The sequence below is a fragment of the Pteropus alecto genome, unplaced genomic scaffold (genome assembly GCF_000325575.1).
Source record: "Pteropus alecto unplaced genomic scaffold, ASM32557v1 scaffold157, whole genome shotgun sequence".
Lineage (NCBI taxonomy): Eukaryota > Metazoa > Chordata > Mammalia > Chiroptera > Pteropodidae > Pteropus > Pteropus alecto.
The window spans coordinates 3,113,758-3,127,719 of NW_006440626.1; the positions used below are offsets into that span (position 1 = coordinate 3,113,758).

General features: G+C 42.7%; 1 protein-coding gene across 2 annotated transcripts; it reads left to right on the forward strand.

Moving 5' to 3' along the window:
* Positions 1 to 2,945: 2,945 nt before the first annotated feature.
* SNU13 (small nuclear ribonucleoprotein 13) lies at positions 2,946 to 10,314 on the forward strand. Of its 2 annotated transcripts, XM_006917373.3 has the most exons (4): positions 2,946 to 3,084; positions 8,151 to 8,271; positions 9,104 to 9,410; positions 9,530 to 10,314. In XM_006917373.3, exons 1-3 carry the CDS (start codon positions 3,082 to 3,084, stop codon positions 9,364 to 9,366), a joined length of 387 nt encoding a protein of 128 aa, XP_006917435.1. In that variant the 5' UTR covers positions 2,946 to 3,081; the 3' UTR covers positions 9,367 to 9,410; positions 9,530 to 10,314. The 2 variants fall into 2 exon arrangements, with proteins under 2 accessions (XP_006917435.1, XP_006917434.1); XM_006917372.3 differs by having other exon boundaries at positions 9,104 to 10,314.
* Positions 10,315 to 13,962: the final 3,648 nt, after the last annotated feature.

The following is a 13,962-nucleotide window of genomic DNA, read 5'->3' on the forward strand; positions in this document are numbered from 1 at the left end:
AACCTGGCACGAGCTGGCTAACATACCCTCAGTGCAGTTAAGGATGGCATTGCAAAAATCTCCTAAAGGAATGAGAGGAAAAAGAATTTGTTTTAAACAACCTACCCTCTGGAATAAAGAGTTTAAGTTCCCCCATGGATGATGGGGTGATGTAACCTCTAGTCTGCTGATTTCTTTCTATTAGACACTTTTATCCATTTGTCCATCTGTCCATCTAATATCAAACACTTAATGAACACTGTATTGAACATGTGTATTCTTGTTTGATCACCCCAGATTACTTTTTCCATATTGGGATCAGTGTTGGCGGGAGAATAAATGCTACCCTGAATAAATGCTGTTGTACTTCACCTAAAGGTCAAATTTAAAATATCCAACTATGGAGCAGGCAAGGACATCGGCCAATCAGAATGGGCCAGGCCTTAAACCTTTAATAGCTCAGTTGTAAGTAGCCCTTGGGGTCCCAGGAGGGGGACATCACCTATTTACCTTTGGAAACTATTTCTCTATTTTAAGAACCCAATATACAACACAATGTATTCTGGCAGAATGTCACCCCAGCTCATACCTGATACTCTCACACAGACCCAGGACAGCTAAGGAATAGAGGAGTGACCTAAGTTTGGCCAACTGGGCTCTCTCTCCAGGGCTCTAAATATCAAGAACAGAGATTCAAAATAGGAACAGGAAGCTGGCAAGAAAAAGGAAAGCGGATCATGGCAGCTGGGAACTGGCCTAGCCATGTCAGTTAAGGACTTAACATTGCAGAGAGCTGCCTGACACTCAGAGCTGGGCCTTGGTGTTTTTCTGCTGAACATAAACAATTTTATAGAACATTGGTATCAGACAAAGCCATTCTGCGACAATCAAGACAAAAACAAGACCTCTTTTTAATCATGTTCGAATGCAGACAAAAACATAAACATTGTTGAAACCACAAAATAACCAAACATCTCCTTATCCTGACTAATATGAGTGACTGCTATTTCTTTATCAATTACAGCTTTAGAATCACTTCATTATTTCACTTTGTAGATAAGATTTATTAAGATGCCCAATCATAAGATTACTCACACTTCCTGGCAGCATCTAATCCAAAGCAAACCACACTTTCCTGACCCTGCCCCAAATCACCTAACACAAACCTAAATCCTATAGTAAATCCTCTCTAAAACCCTTTTATTCAGAAGTCCCACAGTTCCTCATGGTATGCGTTCTCCCTTGTTGCAACAAGTAGTGACACTATAAATGTGTTCCTGGTGGTTTTGGCTGGAGGACATTAACAGTGGAGTGAGACTGTGAGACTGGTCCGGCTCTCACAATCGGCTTCTCTTGAACCTCTGGGTTCCACCAGAGTCTTTTCCCAAATTCTTTTTTTGGTTGCTTGCCACCAAAGATTGCTAAGTGAAACAAGAACTCCCTTTGGGTCAAGCATAGTGCCAGGAGATAGGTATCCACAGGGTCCAAGGCAGGTACAAGCCCTACTCTCATAAAGCTCTCAGTGTGGTGGGAAAGGTGGACACTGAATAAAGACATGGTCAACAAGCGCTACAAAGGGCAAGTACAGGAGGCTTAGGGGTCCATCTAGTAGGGACAATTACCTGGTCTGAGTGATCAGGGAGGCTTCACTGAAGAGATGATGAATAGGAGTTAGCTAAGCAGAACAGTGAAGCATATTACTCCTGATAGAGGGCGATGGATGGGGTTGGAGAGATTGAGTGTGCTCAGGGTAGAAAAAGAAGGTGGGTGAGGCTGTAACAGGGGATTGAGGCAGGGAGCATTGAAGAGGGCCTAATAAGCCATGGCATAGTTTTAGGGTTTTGAGCACAGACGTGTGGTCAAAAACAAACTTCTAAGACAAATTGATCCTGATCATATGTCAACATTTATTAACTTACTAGTGAGGGAAACAGCAAGATACAAAAAGATGGGCTAGTTCTGAGAAAACCATGGAAATTGAGTAATTCTATAGTTGGGAAACAGAATTAATTAGATAAAGGGTACTGTCTCATTACCCGTGGTCATAAAACTATCAAGCCCCTATTGGTCAGTAGTCATTACTGAGGACATCTGGGATATGATGATCCAAGATGCCAGGCAGGCCAAATAACAATCAGAAATTGTTATAAAAGACATCAAAAAAGCAAATGATAAAGACACATCTGTGACCATAAATTGGAATAATAAGGTTTCATTCCCTTAGCAGCGATGGCTAATAGGTCCAATTAATATGAAAACAGGAAACAAGACCCAAGAGAGGTAAGGAATGGACTCCAAATCACAGATTCTGTTCTTAAACCGGAGCCATTGGTGGAACTAGCCCTTAATGGTCTAGTTTTGGCTAGATCCAAATGGTCCCAAAATGTGCCTGGCATCACGTGGGAGAAAGATGAGTAAGGGCCATAAGATCAGGGAGGACCTCTCGAAGGTGGTGAGGCATGAGTCTACTCTTAAATAATGGAGATTTGGAGCAGCATAGAGAAAAAAAACAAGTATGCTGGCCAGAAGCATATGGGTGTCCTATGACAACTCAACCGGACAGAAACTAAACTCCCATTCCCAAACCTGCTCTTCTTCCTGAATTCCCTACTCAATTGATTCCATTTCTGGTAAACTCCACTCACCACCAGAAATGTTAACAAAGATATCTGAATGTGAAGGAAAACATTTAAGATTACCTATCATTATCTCCATACCTTTCCCTTGCTAGTGATAGGTCAAAACAGATTATTTTGAACACAAGCATGTGCTCAAAGATAAATGGGTAATGGAATGCTGACATCATTGAAACTTTGTTTTGGTGTGTTGTTTTCGAATGTTTAACTCATTGTTTCTGCCAATAACGTATAGCAGAATGAGAATAAAAACAGCAAAATGCGGTTCCCGGCCCAGACCTGAGGCCGTTTTCTCTTGGTGCCCCCCTAGCGAGCGAGATCCGCCTACTCGCAGTGACGTCACTTCCGCTTCCTGCCGCGCGCGGCCATTTTTGCTCTTTCTTTGCTACTTTCCGGTCGAAGAGAGTGTTCCTGCTCTGACGTCGGCGGCCCTCCGTGAGGGAGGCAAGACGGCGGAACCGCAGCCATGGTGAGTGCGTGCGCCCGGCCATAGGACCGGAAAGCGGAAGATTCGGGGTTCGGTTCACTCACTAGCCTGTCGTGGGTTTAAAACGCGCGCCGTCTCGGACGCTAGGCCCGGCGTTAGAGTCCCGTAGTGCCGCGTAGTGCCGGCAGAGAGTCTGATCTCGGGCAGCCGCGGGGTACCAACAGCCTGGCGGGAGGTAGAGATCCCAACTGCTGTGACCCGGGGTGCAGCAGCCTTGCGCGTGGCCAAAGGCTTCTGGTGAACGGAGGGGGCATGGTCCGGCCTGGGAGAAGGAGACCAGCCCACGTGGGAGAGAGTAGAAAGTTGGTTGAGGAAACTTGGCTCCATCTTTTGTATTTTGGGGGAGGGGACCGCTAGAGGATGGTGTGGAACCCTGGATTCGGATCACCCTCCCTTACCATACTAACCCCATTGCTGATGTTCTGGAGAGGGAGATCTCCACGGGTCTGCGCCTAGTGCTCGCCACGGAGTTACACGTGCCAGACACCTGAAGGAGCCTTTGGTATTTGGGGGCTCTGGGCAATGTGGAGGAGTCTCGAGCCCCGGCCTGGAGTACAGGAAAGGCTGGCTCCTCCTCCTGCGAAGCAGTAGTCTCAAATCAGAGGTCCTGGTAGCACCACGTGCGGCTCCTCTCAACTCTTGATGGTCTCTAACTTTTAATCGAATCGTGTAGCCTGAAAGCTGGTTTGGGTTGGCACGTGGTAAATTCCAAAGCATTTACACTTTCATAATGAGGTTTAATTCTTCCACCGGAGCTTGGATCCCAGCGGGTACCTTATCCTGCTTCATTTCCCCAAACCCCTCCCACCTGCCCCATTTTGAAGCTAGTATACTTGGCTGAGCCTAGACTTAGAAGCTTCTTAACCAGTGCTCATCTTATGCAGTACCATGAAAAGTTTTGGAATCAATGGTCTCAGGTGGAACATAAGAGAAATTTCTCTCAACTGTAAAGTGGGAATTACACTGCATGAGAATATTGTGAGGATTAAATTAAACTAATAAACACCTAGTCCTAATACTTGGTAGGGAGTGTGATCACACAGTTTGGGGCTGTCTGGTGTACAGGAGACCAAACTGGTGAAACTAGGGGTTCATGTTAGCTAGTGGTATGATTTTATTCACTCATTTAATTAACCCTTTAAAAATTAAGAAGTGGATAAATGCAAAATGCACACTAAGCAAATTTCAGCTGCTGTTTATAAGATACATGGTTTGCTTTTAAAGATTGTGCCGACCTTCTGTTGTTGACTGCAATAAGATGATGGTTTCAGCTCCTGGAGTCTTCCCCTTTTAATGCACTTGATGTTTATTGAGAGCTGAGAATCCTTAATTCAGAGGTGGGTGGTTAGAAACCACAATGAAAGTGTCTGACATTTTAAAAAGTAATTTTGAGGAGTGATTGGAATTAAAATGTTGGGTAAGGCCTTATTGTGTAGGAGGAGGGTGACAGTGTTGATGAGCATTAGATTTTGATAAAGGCAAATATGATTTCTCAGGTAGCTTCCAAAAGGATAAAGATAAAAACTTCAATCTAGTAGACGGGGAAATAGCGGGAAAATAATAAACCCAAAGAAAGAAAAAGAAACAACGTGTGGGACCAATAGAAAGCATAAAAGAAGGAAGATTGGAACCCAGTATTTACTTAATTTACACAGTCAATACTTAAGAAAATATAGAAAGGGACTAAATGCTTCAGTTAAAAGACAGATTGAAGTAAAAAGAAAGGAAAAGATAGGCCAATTTAAAAAGTAGTGTAACCTATATAAACAAAGAAATGGGTTTCAGGCATCTGTAAAGAGAGTGGCTAAAAAAATAAGGGAGAAATATGTAAAGAGTGGCATCTGTAAAGAGAGTGGCTAAAAAAATAAGGGAGAAATATGAAAATGACATAATTACAAGAAGACAAATATGCAATCATATAGCATTTAAGTATATAATTGTTAGATCATGAAGCCAAAACATCAGTATGAAAATAGGGGATTTGAACAGCACTACTAATAAACTTGATCTGGTGGTCATAGTGAATGCGGTAAATACTACACCTGACAAGTATAGAAAACAGTTTGCAAGCAAGAAACATTTGTGCAAATTAGCCATCTACTGGGTCATAAAGCAAGTTCAGCAAATTTTAAAAGATTGTTAATAATACAGACCATGTTCTCTCAACCATAATGCAAATAAATTAGAAATCAGTAACAAAATGTTGGGAAAGAAGATATAAATAACTAGGTTAAATAAAAAATTATAAAGGAAATTCAGAAACAGAACTGAACAATAGTGAAAATACCACATACCCCAGGGCATGTAGGATACAACTAAAGTATTGCTTGAAACCTAAAAAGGTAGGAAGAGAACAAAAGGACAAAATAACTCCAAAGAAAGTAGAAGGAGAGGGGGGAGCAGAAACTGCTGGAATGAAAAATAGATCCTAATGCTGTAGGACAGACAAAATCAAACGGTGATTCTTTGGAAAGTCCCCTCCAGTGAGGTTAATTAAAATACGCAAAAAGGCAACATGAAGGAGATATAATCTGCAGACATGAAAAAGATAAGCTATTAAGCACAATTTGATACCTATAGACATAGAATCTTATGTTAAATGAACAAATGCCTGAAAAAAATATAATTATCAAAACCAATTCAAATAGAAATAGAAAAAACTGAATAGTAAACTAAGTAAAATTTTTTAGCCTGAAAAAATTCTAGACTTAGTTTTTTAAATAGCTTTATTGAGATAATTTACATACCACAAAGTTAACCTGTTTAGACTGTATAATTCAGTGGTTTTCATATACTTAGAATTGCGCGACCATCACTGTATTGAATTTTAGAGCATTTTTATCATCCACAAAAGAAACTTTTTATAAATTGACTGGTGGCTATAAAATAAAATCTTATTTAAGTTGGTTTTATCTCAAGAATGCAAAATTGGTTTAATATTAGAAAAACTAAAAATTAAAGGAGAAAAGTCACATTCACCTGAGTCAGTACAAAAAATCCGATAGAATTAAAAACCAATTCATTTAGAAAAGAAGAAATTCTTAGCACACTTGGAAATAGTGAATTTTTTTAATCTGAAGTATCTAGAAATAAGTCTAATAAAAGATCGAGGCTTTTGGAGAAATAATAAAGCTTTATTTAAAGCACTTAAGAGTTAGGTATATATATTGTGAATCATTGACAAATTCTGCATCCTAAAGGCATTTTTGTCAGAATTAGCATTACATCAAATCTACAATCAGACAGGTTGTCCCAGCAGGCTTTTTTGTGTGGGCCTAGAAAAGCTAATTCTAGAATGTGTGACTAAAGAGGCCTTTTTTGCCCACTTCTTGCCCACTTCTTCAGGGAACTCCTCCAACCATCTAATTCCTCATCACTCAGGCCATTGATGTCACTTCTGCTGACATCATTCCTGTGTCATCCCCTTTTCCTCTGGGGGTAGGTCATTTTGGTGTCCTTGTGGTCTCAGACAGGGGCATATGCAATAGTGAGTGTTTCCACCTGGCCATCACCCACAGGTCACCACCTACAACCACGGTCCAGCCTCCAGACCCAGGATTAGACCGGGCCACTATCAGCAAACCACTCCGTTCGTGCAATGGAAACGGGCTGCACCGAGATTATATATGTGCAATATAAATATATATTTGTATGTAAATATGTATTTGTAAAAAGAATCACTGGGAAAAACAAATGATGAATGAATGAAAATGCTTTTACACTCGAAAGGTGGTATGAGGTGGAAGGAATGAAGTAGGGCACCCAATGTGTTCCCGGCAGGGTTATGTTGAAGCAAATCCCAGTGACATAACATTTTATCCATAGGAATTTTATAGTAGATAGCTGTAAAAGAAAGATTTTAACAACTGCACTGCCACTAAAACACCCCAAAATTTAATACTAAATTAATATCAAATATCTAATATTAGAATCAAAGGCTTGATCACATTTTTTCTTTTTTTCCCCCTACAACTATTTGATTATAGATGCTTTGTTCTTCAAGAGAGGTGATGAGACGTTCTTTTTCGTGATGTTGGTAGCTATTAACCAGTGTCCAGATCCATTAATTAATTTATGTCTGGATTGATTCGTTAATATGGGTTGTAAGGTGGTTATATTTAATCGTATCATTTTTTATTAGGTGGGATAACAATACAAGAGGAACTTCTCATTTCCTAGTGATACGATCTTTAGAAGAGAGGCAGGATAAATGCTTTATCATACTAGTTTTCAAAACACTGTTAATTCACTAGCATAGCTTTGACTTTGGAACCATTTGATGTCATATATTTGAAAAATAAAATTTAAAAGAATTTTTTTAAAGCAAACTGAATACAAAGGAACCCTAATTGTACATCAAGTTGATTTTAATTTAAATTTGACTGGATGGCTTTAATCGAATATGTTCTAAGAACAAAAGGAAATTTTTAATTTAAATTTGACTGGATGGCTTTAATCGAATATGTTCTAAGAACAAAAAATTTATTGGTAGAAGTAGTACTGGTATAGCAATTCTGAAACCATTTTGAATGTGTCATAGGGTCAAATAAATGAGAATATTTTGATGTTTTGGGAACCAGAGTTCTTCCTGAGCACAGAGGAGGTTTCGAATGTTGAATGGAGAGAACTTTGTGCTGCATTTCTGTAAATTATACTTTAATTTTGATTCAGTTAATTTAGGGTGGAGTATGAAAATCCAAATTTAAATATTACCCCTATGTGACTCAAATGGATACTGAGCCATGGGACCCCATTTATAATCCATTTGCTGTGATATTACCAAGCATTAGACTAAAGAGAGGAAAGTACATGAGCTTTAATATACATCATTGGAATATGTAATTGCTAACCTTTTCTTAAAATTCTAATTCAGTTTTTCTAAGTCATGAGTGTGGGGGTCAGTGACAGTGGTGTGTGTGTGTGTTTAGGGGTGAGAGAACAGGGATGCTGACCATTGGGTCTCTCAGTTGTTATTTATTTAAAGTATTTTGTGACTTGTCCGGAAATACTCTGGCTCAGTTTGGCTGATGCTTTGATTTCCCCCATAGACTGAGGCTGATGTAAATCCGAAGGCCTACCCTCTCGCAGATGCCCACCTCACCAAGAAACTATTGGACCTCGTTCAGCAGTCATGTAACTATAAGCAGCTTCGGAAAGGAGCCAATGAAGGTAAGGCACCCAGAGAGTGCTCCAGGGAGAATGTCGAAGGCTCCTGTCTCTGTCCAGGCAGGGTCCCTGGTCCAGATTTCCAGCATGGAAACAGGGCTGGATACTCTTGGTTGGGACCAATGGGAGGACTTAAGAGCAGTATTTTGGCATTAGATTTGAAAGGTAATGGACTAGAATTTTTTTAGATTGACCCGTTGTTAACATTTTGTCACATTTAACTTATAATGAGAATGAGAGCGAGGATTTGAACTTGGGCAGTGTGGCTCTGGAGTCTGTGCCCATGTCTGGTATTCAGCATTAATGCAGAGTGGCCTGTGGGCTAGCACTGGGCCACAGAGATAAGCAGTCAGGAGCAAACATTTGGATGATACTGTGTGGTGCACGTCTTCGGTGAGTTACATGTGTTGTGAGCTTTCCAGAAGTTTTGGTCATGGCAGATGGGGATGGCAAAACCCTCACAGATCACAGAATTTGAGAAGTGCTGCACTACACTGCTTCATGCTGGCAAGGCTTGTATGAAAGCTGTTCCAGTCGACCAGGCAAGAGATGGTGGTGACTTGGACGGTGTGGTAGCAGAGGAAAGAAGTGGTTCGATTCAGGATGTGTTTTGACAGAACTGATGGGTTTGGTGCGGGGTTTGAAAAAGGCATTGAGGATGGCCAATTGGTGATTAAATCACTTACCACTTCCCGTTCCTGGGAGTTCTTGCCAGTTTTCTTGCACCTGTGTTTCTCTTCCTTGGAAATTGCTTCGTCGTGGCTTCCCTGCACAAACTATTAGCCTCATGTCATTCTCTCTGTCACCTATTAGCCTCATGTCATTCTCTCCACAGCCACCAAAACCCTCAACAGAGGCATCTCTGAGTTCATTGTGATGGCTGCAGACGCCGAGCCCCTGGAGATCATTCTGCATCTCCCACTGCTGTGTGAAGACAAGAATGTGCCCTACGTGTTCGTGCGCTCCAAGCAGGCCCTGGGGCGGGCTTGTGGGGTCTCCAGGCCTGTCATCGCCTGTTCTGTCACCATCAAAGAAGGCTCACAGCTGAAGCAGCAGATCCAGTCCATTCAGCAGTCCATCGAAAGGCTCTTAGTCTAAACCGGTGGCCTCTGCCACACTCTCCTACTGACTCCTCCCTCCGGGTTGTGTATCATATTTTCTGTTAGCATGTAGTATTTCCAGCTACTTTCTATTGTTATAAAATATTGTAATACTAAGTCTGGTTTTTACACTTTTGTATTATTTTTGTTTTGTCTTACAGGTCGTCATCTGCCCCCTACCCCTACCCTAATCTTTCTTTCCATTTTCTGCTGTCTTTCCTCCCTTTCAAAAAATGAACTAATGCCCAGAACAGGCAGAAACAGAGTGGTGACACCATTCAAAGGCAGAGAAGAGCCAGGATTGAGATCCACTTCCAGCTTTCAGGCACTAACTCCCTACTGTGTGCAGGACATGATAAAGTAACCACCACCCACTTGGTATCCCTTGTGGCTGGCATACATAATTATTCCATACTTGTTTAAATGATCTGGGGGTTTCCTTTGCTTTCCAGGGGATTATATATCATTTGGGGAGGAAGCATGTATTCTGCGAGGTGGTTCGTTGTGTCATTTGCTAACATGCCACTGCTGTTTCCTTTTGGGAATATGTTATGTTCCCCCCTAACTCCCAGCTGTGCCCCTGAGGGTGACAGGACAGCACCGTACCAGAGAGATATGTGCGCAGAATTCCAGAGGTGGCCTAGGCGAGTGAGTTATGGGGCTTCAAGGAGTCTGGAGGGGCAAGAGAAGAGGCTCAGCTGGTTCTGGAATGCAGGATTCGGGGCAAGTCATGGAGACCTAGAAGCTACAGCAGAGATGATGGGTCCAAGGAGACAGCCTCTGGTGACTGCAGATTTCTTCAGTGGACACTTGGTACCAGCTCTGAGAGCCCTTAACCCTATTTCCTGGGTCAGGTGTATGTTCTTTATCACATCAGAAGGACAGTGCTAATGTGTCATTCTTGTGAGCATCCTAGTAAAGAAATATATTCATAGTCCAATTTAAAGAAAGTGTCATTCTTGGTAGGTATCCAGCTAATACCTGTTTGAAGAACTACTTAGCATTATTAGAGTGGTTTTAGCTTCTCAAACTTTCCACCAAGAAGCTGTGGAAAGCCATTTCCTACCAGATGATTTCCGGTAGTTCAAAATGATGGTTTTAGCTTCTCAAACTTTCCACCGAGAAGCTGTGGAAAGCCATCATTTCCTACCAGATGATTTCCGGTAGTTCAAAATATCTAATAAAGACTTAATGAGATGTTGTTTTGACTCTACAACAAGGATTCTCACCCTCAGCAGTATTGACATTTTGGGCTGGAGAATTCTTTGTGGGGTGGGGGGTGCTGCCCTGTATGTTGTGGAATGTTTAGCAGCGTCTCTGGCCTTCACCCACTAGATGTCAGTGGCGACCTTAACCCCTCCTTCCAGACACTGCCAGATGTTTCCTGGTGGCAAAGTTACCCCTAGTCGAGAATCGTTTTTGCAGAATTAGGGCTCCTAATAGCCCTTCACACATGCTGGAGAGTGTGGGGAAGGGGGATTGGTATTGGTGACTGAAGCCACTGCCACCTTACCTGCTTCTTTTACTTTTTTATCTAAGGGTAAGTGCCATGAGAGCCTGACTCTGCTGTAATGATCAGGTTGATGAGGATATATTGGGTTTCCTCTTGGCCAGCTTGGGCCAGTGCACACCCACTCCAGTAGGAAGCATGCCTGGGGAACCTGGACAGCACCCAGTCCTGTCGAGGCCTGCTCTGTTCCTGCTGGGCCCAGTCATTTCCCTCAGCTCAGCCCAGTGTTTGTATGCTGTCACTTCCACCCCAGCAGTTTTATATTTCTGGATGGTGGAGTTTGAGGTAGTACTTCTTTGTATTTTCTTTTATGGTATATGTGTCTTTGTAATCATACTCTAAAAGACAAATAATTCGGGGGCCAGAGGGAGATAAATCCAACCTCCACCTGAAGAGAAGCCAGGCCTTACCTACGAGATCCCTAAGAAGCGTGGGGCAGGAGCTCCTGGGGTCTTCATCCCGGGCGCCCAGTCTACTCTGAGGTGTTCCCACAGCTACACGACAGGCCTTCAAAGCGCAGGGTGTCAGTTTGATCGCTTGAAGACTGGCTTTTCCCTGCTCCTAATGGCCTCCACTGCCTGCCCTGTGTCTGCCTCCACCATGTTCTGTCTTTGCTTGGTGTTTGGTATTTGGTTTCTGGAACACTCCACACCTGTTTCTTAAATTCTTTGTACTTCATATTTACTGCGCTGGTGGCTTTCTCCCCATGCTAGTCTTAATTCAAGTATCACTTCTCTGGGGCCTTTTCTAGCTACCCCATCTTGTTTTCTCCCCCTCAGCCCTGTAACATTCTATTCAACTTGTCCTTAACTAATTCTGAGATTGTTTTCTGATAGCCCTCACTAGAGCTGGAACTTATGTGATGCCCTAGCATCTCCAGCAGTGGCCCAACATATGCTCCAAAAGTATAGAATGAATAATTCTTAAAGCCCAGACATGGAAACAAGCAGGAAATCTGGTCACTTAAATCCAGCCACCTATGAAGTAGGCTGCAAAATTTTGCATATATAATTGATTTTGGAGAAAATCCAGTGGCTTTCCTTAGGTCTAATAGGGTCCTCTGGCCCCATACACACTGGTTCAGAACTTCTGTTTTAGAATAAGTTTCTTGAACGCCTTTTCCCAAGTGGACCTATGATGAAGGAATATTTTTACATTTCCAATCTTGTTAAAGAGATTATTCATCTGTAGTATTAAGTACTAAACAATGCATTTCCATTGTCTTTAATCCCAAATTAAGGGAAAAAGAGGAGTTTGTTATAGGCACTTAATATCCCTTAGTTTGAGTGTCTATTAATTTTGAAAAATCAGGTATATGCCTCCAGCGTTCACAAATATATCTGCTTACAATGTGGTGGAGGTGGGTGGGTATAATTGCTTATTTTCTGAAGGAAGGAAAGAAATTTTTATTAGCAAGTCAATATTCTCCACGATGCTCTGTGCAGCCAGTCCCAAGATGCGCACCCCGTGATCTTCGTGGAATCCACGCCCTGCATAGTATCAGCACACACCAACTCGGAGCTGGTCTGCAGCAGGAGTGTCATGGGGTGACGTGTGACTTCCAAGTTTCCAAGACATTGCAGCTCCTGCCTTCTCTGGATCACTGACTAGGAGGGAAATCATAACCATATTATGATGATTTAAGTGGCCTCTGAAGTGTCTCTTAAGGTTCCTAGCCAAAAGCTAACACCAACTTTGTCTCGTGTACTTCAGGGATTTTAATTTATAGAAATGACTAATGACATGGAAAGGTCAATACTATCAAAAAGAATTTATTAGGTTTCCCAAGAGAAGGAGGCACACCACGCCACGCAGGGCCACAGGGGGCACTTCGGGTTTTGGTTTTGGTCAGGCAGCAGAAGCAAGGGAAAATCTTAGGCCACAACCTTTACTGGGGTTTTCATGGCAAAGGCAAGGCAGGGCAAGTAACAGTTTAGGACTGGCTAGTTTGAATAATTCCCATGGGCTTTGGGAATTATAAAGGTGGTTGGTCTCTGGTTGCCTGGCTCTGGGATTATTCAGAACAGGGACAATACTGGTTTGGTGTGTGAGATAAAGGAGGTACTTGCATGAGAAGTGTGCTCTCAAGTAGGTAACTACCCTTAGGAACTAGCAAAATGTATCTGGCATTTTCCAGCTGTCTCTCCTGGGTCTGTAAGGACCCCCAAGTTGTCAAAACATTAGCTACAGAAAATAAACGATTAATACAGCCTCCCTGCAAGTGGATCATCCAGCCTTAGTAGAGCCTGCAACAGACTGCAGCCCTGGCCAACATCTTGAACCCAACCTCAACTGACTTCAAGCCAGAACCACCCACCCTACTTGCTCCCAAATTCCTTATCCACAGAAATGGTGAGAGAGAATTATTGTTTTTAAGCCAATTGTTTTGGGTACAGTTTGTTACACAGCAATAAACAACAAAGGTTGGAGTGGGTGATAAAAAGGTGAGGACGTCTTGTGAAAATAGCAATAAATCCGGTCATGTCAAAACTACAGGGCCATAATGCTGGAAGTGCTGGCAGGGCCCGCGGGTGAGGTGTGTCCTGCTGCTTCAGAGTGCCCAGAAGTAAATCTCATGTAGGACTGGCTTTCATATGACGTGGTTACAGTGAGGATAATTATATGCTCGGGGACAGTTTAGGCTCACACCAGAAAGGCTGGACAGTCATCGTAGCTCCTGCACGCATGTAACAGGTGTGTTTCCCCCACGATATAGATTTGAGGTTAAAATTTCTGGATGAAGTGGATGACTAATCTCTCCCAGAGTTCATGGTCCTGCCTTTTCTTCTTATTTTTTAATAAGACATTAAAACATTACGGGAGATATTCCCTCTGCATCTGGCCTGGACGCGTATACACATGCGCACACGTTTGTTTCGTATAGTTTTGGCCGGATTGGCGCTGTCCAGATGCTGACCCACATGGCCAGACGGCAGACTGCTGGGGTGCGAACGCGCCTGTGCGCCCAGCCTTCCCCGCCGCCCGCGGTGCGCATGCGCAGATCCCTTTCTCCACTCGGCTCCCAAACATCACCACCACCTGGCGGAGTGAAGGATGGTTGCAGCGAGAAGTTTGAAGGGGCAC

Bases quoted from the DNA above. Each gene is read 5' to 3' on its own strand.
- SNU13 (XM_006917372.3), top strand. The intron at 8,272-9,103 runs GTAAGGCACCCA...TTCTCTCCACAG, and splicing joins TCGGAAAGGAGCCAATGAAG to CCACCAAAACCCTCAACAGA.